General features: G+C 45.2%; 2 protein-coding genes across 3 annotated transcripts; both read left to right on the forward strand.

Annotated features, from left to right (window-relative positions):
* The first annotated feature begins 1,878 nt into the window (after nt 1–1,878).
* On the forward strand, nt 1,879–5,112 carry LOC106813391 (N-acetylserotonin O-methyltransferase-like protein). 2 transcript variants are annotated; one of them, XR_001394462.1, is made up of 6 exons: nt 1,879–2,090; nt 2,425–2,528; nt 3,057–3,118; nt 3,842–3,950; nt 4,198–4,422; nt 4,573–5,112. XR_001394462.1 is itself a non-coding variant. In XM_014817527.1 (5 exons), exons 1-5 carry the CDS (start codon nt 1,899–1,901, stop codon nt 4,343–4,345), a joined length of 615 nt encoding a protein of 204 aa, XP_014673013.1. In that variant the 5' UTR covers nt 1,879–1,898; the 3' UTR covers nt 4,346–4,439. The 2 variants fall into 2 exon arrangements, 1 of the variants encoding a protein (XP_014673013.1); XM_014817527.1 differs by lacking the exon at nt 4,573–5,112 and having other exon boundaries at nt 4,198–4,439.
* A 2,127-nt stretch (nt 5,113–7,239) lies between these two features.
* Nucleotides 7,240–9,015, forward strand: LOC106813390 (beta-1,4-glucuronyltransferase 1-like). Its single transcript, XM_014817526.1, has one exon. It carries the CDS (start codon nt 7,960–7,962, stop codon nt 9,013–9,015), a length of 1,056 nt encoding a protein of 351 aa, XP_014673012.1. The 5' UTR covers nt 7,240–7,959.
* The last annotated feature ends 690 nt before the right edge of the window (nt 9,016–9,705 follow it).

Consider the following 9,705-nt stretch of genomic DNA (forward strand, 5'->3'; position numbering starts at 1 on the left):
TATCTTTACTCTTTACTCTTTACTCTTTACTCTTTACTCTTTACTCTTTACTCTTTACTCTTTACTACTTATATCTTTACTCTTTACTCTTTAACTCTTATCTCTTTACTCTTTCTCTTTACTCTTTACTCTTTACTCTTTACTCTTATTACTCTTTACTCTTGACTCTTTACTCTTTACTCTTTACTCTTTACTCCTTTACTCTTTACTCTTTAATCTTTACTCTGATTACTACTTTACTCTTTACTCTTAACTCTTAACTCTTAACTCTTAACTCTTAACTCTTAACTCTTAACTGCTTAACTCTAACTCTTAACTCTTAACTCTAACTCTTTACTTCTTTATCATTTACTCTTTACTCTTTACTCTTTACTCCTTTACTCTTTACTCTTTACTCTTTACTCTTACTCTTTACTCTTTCACCTCTTTATCTTTACTTTTACTCTTTTACTCTTTACTCTTTACTCTTTACGTCTTTACTCTTTACTTCTACTTCTTTACTCTTTACTATTTACTCTTCTTACTCTTTATCTTATACTCTTTACTCTTTACTCTTTTACTCTTTTACTCTTAACTCTTAACTCTATAACTTTAACTCTTAACTCTTAACTCTTAAACTCTTTAACTTCTTTACTCTCATACTCTTTACTCTTTTACTACTTTACTCTTTTACTCTTTACTCTATTACTCTTTACTCTTTACTCTTAACTCTTACTCTTAACTACTTAACTCTTAACTCTTAACTCTATAACTCATTAAACTCTAACTCTATAACTCTTACTCCTTAACTCTTAACTTCTTAACTCATTAACTCTTAACTTTAACTTCATTAACTCTTAACTCTTAACTCTTAACTCTTACTCTTAACTCTTAAATCTTAACTCTTAACTTCTTAACTCTTAACTCTTAACTCTTAACTCGTAACTCATTAATCTTAACTCTTTACTCTTTACTCTTTACTTTTAATGGGGTTCCACACAGGGTCTGGGGAGGTGGGGTTCCACACATGGTCTGGGGAGGTGGGGTTCCACACATGTCAAGTACATGCATGACCTGGAGAGGTGGGGTTCCACACAAAGCCTGGGGAGTTGGGGTTCCACACATGGTCTGGGGAGTTGGGGTTCCACACTGGACCTGGCTGGGGGTTAGGCTTCCATACAGGGCCTAGGCAGCAGGATCCGGGTACATTTACTGTTCACACGGTAAAGTTTTGGCTTGAGCTAAATGGGCTAAATTTGGCTCAGGCTAAATTTGGCTCGGGTCGGTTTGAGTCGGAGCGTTCACACGTACGCAAGTGAATACTGTCTGTCAAATTCAAATTCAAATTCAAATAAATTTTATTGCACAAATATCTCACAGATACTTTGGCAGTATGTTTCGAGATGGCGTTGTGTACGATTCAGTGTTTACTTCCGTTCCAAGTTCAATTATCAATCTTGAAAACATGCATCCTGATCAAATTTTTCGAATTTTTATACTGTTTTGGACTTTATTTCGGCGAAGTACACGTTCGACACTCGTGGCATCTACCGCTCTACCGATTTAGCTGGTGCTAAAATTTGGCTCGGGCCTGGTCAGACGTTTTCGATAGGGCCAAATTGGCTCGTGCTAACTCGGCATGGCCCCGAAAAACCGTCCGTGTGAACGCTCGGCTCGAGCCAAATTTGGCGTGGGCCTAATTAGGCTCGGGCTAAAAATGTCCGTGTGAACGCGCCTATAGCGGTGGGGTTGGGGGGCTTGATCGACATACTTCAGGAGTGGATAATAGAGGTCTCTATTATCCACTCCTGATACTTATAGTATCTGCATGGACACGGGAAAAGCTTTAAATGGTTTAGTTACATGTAAATAGCTGTGTATATGTTGTGTGTGTGTGAGCGAGAGTTGTATATGTCTGTATGTGTGTGTGTGTGTGCATTTCTGACATATGCATAGATCTCCTCTACTGTCAGGATTTTCCGTACGAAGTCATCGTCTCCAACTTTGAAGAAGATCTAGATAAGGCTGCCTTTCATAAGCCAGCTCACTACTGCGTCGAGTCGGCAAGCAGAAAGGCATTGGATGTTGCCCGAACACTCACAGATGATGAGGTGTGCCTCAGGCGTAGTTACTCAAGTTTGTTTACTACATCTTCGCTTGAGAGCTGTCTAGTCGACATCTTTTGCGGCTGTTGAGCAGCCCGTCAGCAAGTATAATGCCAAAATGTTGGATACGTACATTTTTTGACGGCCTACAATTTCGTCTGTAAGTCTCTACACCCTAATACAGTGATTCTTCTTATTGCAGCAAGCATATGGGTAAAGCAATTCATACCTTGTGTTTCGGTTATGTGGTAAACTTCTATTTTGCAAGCAGTAGTGTGACACTAAGCTAAAGTCTCCCACACTTACTGTATTGTCATGTACAACACCTTGTGATTTGCAGAGAATGCCGGATCTCGTGATTGGTGCAGATACTGTGGTTGCCATGGACGACCAGATATACGAGAAACCGGGCAGTCGCACTGAGGCTATCGACATGCTCACTAAGTATAACTATCTCTCACACTGCCTCTCCTTCACTCATTCATCACATAGCATATACGCAGGGTTTCTTATACATAAGAGGCGCAGTGGCGCAATGCCGTTGTAGAATTTAACATCGCTGTTGTAACATGCAGTCTAAGATGTTCAAATTTTTGAAATTTTCTTGGGGGAGACCCCTCCAAGTGAAAGGGGGAGTTCCCTCTTCCTCTCTCTCCCCACGTCCGCCTGCAGCGTCCGCATACATGCCTATGGCACGCCTTTGAAACCATCATGAACGTTTTTTCCCCAAACTGGCCATTACCTCCTTTGTCGAATTTTTCCTCAGAAGAAACCTGAAGAAAGAAGAATTATATGCCATGATTATGATGATTGCTCATTGTTGTAGCAGGTTGAGCATCATGTGCTAGTCCATGAATCGATCACTAAGGTATTTACCGTCGATGACGAGAACTGTTGTGTGTTCGACACGTAGCGCTTTCATATAATTCAATATCTTGCTTCGTGACTTGCACTTCAGTGTGTTTGTTTCAGGCTTGTTGCTGGTAAGAGTCACACGGTTTACACTGGAGTTGCATTGGTTACACATAAACCTGGTATGATGCCATGTTGAATGAATCCTCGGTGTTGTGTGCATAATATTACTATCATCTTGATATAGAGTATATGCATCCAGAATTCACTTTTTATTTTTACTTTATGTCAGTCCTTTTTATGACTATTAGCCTACTAGCAATTTAAATCAAGCTGGAATTCTGCTTTATGGTGTTTTCTAAAAAAAAAAGCTGCACTAAAGCTATATTTATTAATTAAACCATATCTTTACAGCTGCATTCCGCTCAATTGATGGATCTAATCAAATTAGTGTTCTATTTAATAATTTAGTGCATAAAAAATAGATCAGCTAGACTCAACAAAAGAGCTGCCCTTTTCAAATTTTGTTTTCAGTTTACGTTTCAATGGTTACATAAATGGAACGTGGCATGTGTTGCAGTTGTATGCGAAGTAATATTTACACAGTGACTCGAATTCTGTGCGTGAATTTTGTGTATGTTTAAGTAAATGTTTGAAGAATCGAACCTGTCAGTTTGCGTACATCATTCCGAATTGTATTTTTTAAGGAACTGGGCTTATTTTGGCTAAACATGGCATTTCGGGGGATATTTTTCGGTCGCAATTAACAAATGGTAGGACATGCAAACGTTTAGAACTGCTGCTTATCCGGGGAATGGAGTTTGTGAAATAGGGATGCGAAATACAAAGATTTTCAGTTTGTGTGCATTCGTTGCTGAACCAGTGTCCTTTTCCTTCGCCGGCAGAGTTTCGGCACGTCTTGAACGTGCATTCATTCTCGGAGCGCACTAGAGTCTTCATGGCAGACTTGAGTCCAGCAGTGATCGCTGCATACGTCGATACTGGTGAATCAATGTAAGCATCGGCCTTACTCATAGCATTTAACCAATACAAATTGGTCCCTGCCATAATGATATTATATTGTTGAGTGTACTGTTTGCTTCATGGGCCAATTTCTCTCAGTATCGAGTGTCAACGAAAGAACAACGATCGGTTACGTGATAAAATGTGACGATCATGTCAATTTAATTCTCATTCTCCACTCCTAACTTGTCATAGTAGGGCTGTTGAACAAACGTTTTAATCATTGCATCCTTTGTAGGGACAAGGCAGGTGGCTATGGCATCCAGGGTAAAGGGGGATCGCTAATCAAGGCCGTTGAAGGAGACTATTTCAATGTCATGGGGTTTCCGCTGCACCGATTCTGTACAGAACTCATCAAACTCTACACAGATCTTGGAGTTTTTTGAGACATCATGCAGTAACAGTAGGAGTGTTTAATATAGATATCTATACTATACACTCATTAAATAAGTTCATTCGGTTGGTAGAATAATAGATCTATCTGGGTTATCTGTTACTCAACCGTGAAGATTTGCTCAGAGAAGAGAAGTCAGCTTTGAGAAAGCCTCCTGATAGCAGGCGAAACGTCAGCTGTACGTTTTCAATCTTTACGGTTGAGTAACAATTAACCCAGATAGATCTATTTTATACACTCCTAGTAACAGTGGGTTATTTATAAGGAACACAGATGGCTCCTAATTTACATCATGGCTGTGATGTTCCAGAAATTGGTCTCAGAAATCACTCAATGTATAATTATGCTAGTGATCAAGCGGTTAGATCCTTACACAGTTTTCCAGCAGTGTGCGTGTACAAGGAAGTGAGAAAGCGTGGAATATCAGCACAAAATATTGTAGAGTTCCTGTGTAAGTCTAACAAGAAATATGCTGTGTTTGTCCAATATGTCAAGTATATAAGTAAATTGAACGATTAATTGCCACTAGATGTCAGCACAACTGAATGCCTAAATAAATGGCGATATTGTGATTTTGTGATAACTATGCAATTTGCATGAACTTTGCTTATATTAGGCGGAGAACGTTTTGCGTGATAAAAACGAGTTCAAATATTTCCCAAAATGTATTTCTCAGTGACTAAATAGTGGTGTGTGTTTGTATGTAGTTTGTAAATAAATAAATAAGCTTGTGTGTGCGCGTGCATGCGCGTGTGCGCGCACGTGTGTACAGTAGAACCTCGATAATTTAGCATTGTTTTACTACATAGTCTGCATACTATATTGCACAGTGTACAGTGTTGTACTGCATGGAGACTCCTTTGCCTAAACCCTAATGTTGCTTTCTGTCTCAGGGTCTCTCTCTCTCTCTCTCTCTCTCTCTCTCTCTCTCTCTCTCTCTCTCTCTCTCTCTCCGCCGCTCGTCTCTCTCTCTCTCTCTCTCTCTCTCTCTCTTCTCTCTCTCTCTCTCTCTCTCTCTCTCTCTCTCTCTCTCTCTCTCTACTCTCTCTCTCTCTCTCTCTCTCTCTCTCTCTCTCTCTCTCTCTCTCTCTCTCTCTCTCTCTCTCTCTCTGCTTTCTCTCTCTCTCTCTCTGCTTTCTCTCTCTCTTGGTATTACACTCCAAAATCAGATAACCGTCGCTCAGGCAGGTTAGGTTATTAGATCTTTGGCCAATGTCTACAAACGCTATGAATTTTATCTTGCGAACGACAGAAACTGTCCGGGGTTTCAAGTTATGGTGAACTAAGCTTGCTCTATTCGCTGGGATGGCTGGCTCTTTCTGTGCATGCGTGTGGCGGCCTAATAAATTATGCGTGAAACCGACTTTTCAGTGTAAAATCACGTAATTTACCCATTTCGCGTGTTTCGCGAGAATCACGTTTACAGAAAAAATGATGGAAGAATATTTGCGTTAACCAAAAAATTATGCTGTGCCTTAGAATCTTGCGTCGGCGGGTGAAATTAAAATTTATCAAAGTAATGCTGGTTGATTCATTAATTATGTGCGCTGTGCAGAGAAAACTCTCGCTCAACGCGGTCAGTAGCCACCGTTTTACATCCAGCGAGCGGGCTCCCACTGCATATAGCGGTCACTCGCCCCCACCCCGAGCGGGCTCCTACTGCATATAGCGGTCACTCTCCCCCCCCTCCCCAGAACGATCGCTAGGTCAACCGCTAGGCTGTTTCACAGACAGACCTTTCAGCTTTCACGCATTGAGCCCGCTACTCACGCTGTTATATTAAGCTATGGATCTCTCTCGCATTTCAGACACGTAAACAGAAATAATGGTTATACGCAAACGACCGTATAGCCGGCCTGTTCTGCTAGCATCTATGACAAATACGACATACGCATATACGCTCTCCTATGACACTATTGTTGCATGTGTTGTGCGCATCATAGGAGTTTAGGAGCGCAAATTTGTCATTATTCACCCTTGAATAATGATCAATCAATCAATCAATCAATGATCAATCTATTAATGAACAATCAATTAATAAATCGATCAGTAATGCACCAGATTGCGGCGTTTCACGTCTAGGTGTATAAAATATCGGGTACACTTTCCCCCGTATACCTTGTTATAGCACACGCCGTGTTTCACTCTGCTTTGTCAAGCCTTGCGTGTCAACAAATCTCGCGCACCTGAACACTCGTAACTTGAGAGGCCTTCACAGAGGAGTATGGCGACGTGCGTACACGCGTTACCTGCCAGCCTGATTAGCGTGCTCGTGTTTTTCACAGGTGTCGGCACCTTTGATCTTACCTGCACGCGCACCTGCCGAATATATCATCATCAGTGACAACTACCCTATTTGTTTCGATGTGTGTTGTGTACCGCTAACGAATTGGTTGAAGCATCGTTAATAAATCTATTCATACGCAAATGATAACGATTGATGACCACAAAAAGCGGCCTATAAATAGAATGCACTCGAGGTTACAGCTAGTAGGCAGTTACTATCAGGCTACTATCAGACATTAGTTGCTAGGTCGAGTGTAGTGTAGTGACCCGAGAAGAAGACGACAATCAGACATTTGACATGTTGTTCATAAACACGTAAACCTACAATGCTACAGAAATTACTGCATACTCTAGAAGAAACAGAGCGATATATATATATATATATATATATATATATATATATATATATATATATATATGTCTATATATATATATATAAATACAGTCGCGTAGGCCAGTTGGCCTCCGGCGCGTTCATCAAAGCGTAAAGAGAACTAGTTTTGCGTGGTAGTGATGACCTAGACTCCCTAGAGAGTCGACCTGCGCTCAACTTCCCCCTGCCTGCCTGCATCACACAGCACAACTATAGCTATAGCGGTATGTGCAGCCCCACTGCGCTCACCTCACACACACGCTAAACCACGACAGGCGAAAATGTGAGTGAATCTAGCATGCGACGTGAGAATACACTCTGACCGTGCCGTAACACGCACTGACCGTGCCGTAACACGCACGGCTGTTCCGTGACTGACGACAGGGGGTCCGCGCACCATGCCGAGGAGCGGTAGACACGCAGACGTTGTGTTGACATCGACGGCGTTTGTCGATGAGTATCGTCAGTAGCAGCAGCTCGTACCTGATCGCTCACCAGTACTGTGAAGATGACGTCAGCGATGGATGGATGGGTGACGTAATCACGTGTGTTTCTTCGCGTGCGTGCTTGCGTGTGCGTGCGCGTGCGTGCGTGCGTGTGTGTCCCGTAGCTCGCGGCGTCCGGCTAGGGCAGGCACCGTGATGTGCGATGCGAGAATGACAGGTAGTGATGACGAGCGATACGGCGCCATATTTGGGTCATACGGTTTTTGTATATAGTCGGACGCCATATTTGGGTCATCGGTGTGTCTCCTGTGCCGGACGTCGTGGATCTTGACGCGATCGGCGCACCATCTATGTTCGCCCGATGAACGTCTGCTAGGATGACGATGCGCTCTCGTGTCTGACTACTGCTGTGGTCGTCACAGCCACTGCTTGCTATCACACGAACCAGCTGTAGGATATATTATACATCGTAGCTATAGCAGTCGACGTGTTATCACGGACATGTGTGTTAGTAAGCGCTGTGTGGCGGCCGCTCGGCAGCGCCACCGTCTGCTGTGTCTGACCGCCATGTTGCTATGCTGCGTCGCCTGGTTACTGCTGCTGCGCTGGCAGAGCCGGCATCTACACCAGGTGGCGCATGACGGCGTCGCTCCAGCCGACGTCGGGAGAGGTGATATCTCATCGTCTGCCGTTCCGCGTTATAATCCGATTGTGGCGCCGCGAAGGATGGAGTCCGGATTGAGCGAAGTGCTCGGGTACGATGGCGGAGCGTACGGTCACTCCGTGACGTCACCGCCGAGCAGAGATCGCAGTAAAACGCGGAGGCGAGGCGATTTCATTGTCGAGTACGGCGTCTTCAACGCCAGCAGACGATACGGCTACAACGACACCGTCACCATAGCAACGCAGTGCACGGTCGATTACCTACACCACCTCTCCGCCATGATGGTTCGATGGGAGGGATCCGTGTCGGTGGCAGTCTACGCGCCGTCACGTGACTACCACGTGGCGAAGCTCGCGATCGCGCGCATGCGCGAGTGCAGCGCCGCCATCTTGGAACGCGCGACCTTCCACCTGTTCTACCACGACCAGTACCGCCCCCTAACGTCGCCGTCGCCGTCGTCGTCGTCCAGGCGGCGGCGCTGCGGCGAGGCGGTGGCGACGTCGTACGTGAGAGAGCGGCCGCTGCGCTACCCCATCAGCGTGGCGCGAAACGTGGCGCGGGTCGGCGCCGACTCCCACTTCGTTCTCACCGTAGACATCGAGTTCCTGCCGTCGGCCCGCCTTATGTCCCGCTTCGTCGCGATGGTTCGGGAGGAGGTGCGGCGGCAGGGAGAAGGTTACCTGAGGAGGAAGGTCGTCTACGCGATACCCGTGTTCGAGGTGAAGCGCACGGTGACGTCGGCGCCGACGAGCAAGCGCCACCTGGTGAGACTGCTGGGGTCTGGAGATGCGATTGTCTTTCATCAGCATAAGTGTTGGGCGTGTCAGCGCATACACGGCTTCGAGGCATGGATGCGGCTCAACTCATCGCAGGTGCTGGAACCCTTTATATAATACACACACGCGCGCGCGCGCATATATACACACGCACGCGCACATACACGAACGAGCGCGCGCACATATACACACACACACGCGCGCACACATACAAGAACAGGCGCGCGCACACAAACATGCGCGCGCACATACTCACACACGTAAGCGCACATACACGCACGAGCGCGCACACATAAAACAGACGCACGCGCGCGCGCGCACACACACACACACACACACACACACACACACACACACACACACACATACACACGCACGCGTGCACACATACACACAGGCGCGCACATACACATACACACACAGGCGCGCACATACACATACACACACAGGCGCACACATACACATACACACACATGCGCGCACATACACATACACACACAGGCGTGCACATACACATACACACACAGGCGCGCACATACAGATACGCGCACATACACATACACACACAGGCGCGCACATACACATACACATACACACACAGGCGCGCACACACAGATACGCGCATATACACATACACACACAGGCGGGCACATACACATACACATACACACACAGGCGCGCACACACACATACACACACAGGCGCGCACATACACATACACACACAGGCGCGCACATACACATACACACACATGCGCGCACACACACATACACACACACATACGCGCACATACACATACACACACAG

The sequence above is a fragment of the Priapulus caudatus genome, unplaced genomic scaffold, assembly GCF_000485595.1.
Source record: "Priapulus caudatus unplaced genomic scaffold, Priapulus_caudatus-5.0.1 Scaffold765, whole genome shotgun sequence".
Lineage (NCBI taxonomy): Eukaryota > Metazoa > Priapulida > Priapulimorpha > Priapulimorphida > Priapulidae > Priapulus > Priapulus caudatus.

What these genes read in the sequence shown, in the direction of transcription:
- LOC106813391 (XM_014817527.1), top strand. Translation starts at nt 1,899, where the DNA reads ATGTGTGTGTGTGTGTGCATTTCTGACATATGCATAGATCTCCTCTAC. An exon ending in GCTATCGACATGCTCACTAA is followed by an intron (nt 2,529 to 3,056) that starts GTATAACTATCT and finishes TGTTTGTTTCAG; the next exon opens with GCTTGTTGCTGGTAAGAGTC. An exon ending in GTCGATACTGGTGAATCAAT is followed by an intron (nt 3,951 to 4,197) that starts GTAAGCATCGGC and finishes CATCCTTTGTAG; the next exon opens with GGACAAGGCAGGTGGCTATG.
- LOC106813390 (XM_014817526.1), top strand. Translation starts at nt 7,960, where the DNA reads ATGTGTGTTAGTAAGCGCTGTGTGGCGGCCGCTCGGCAGCGCCACCGT.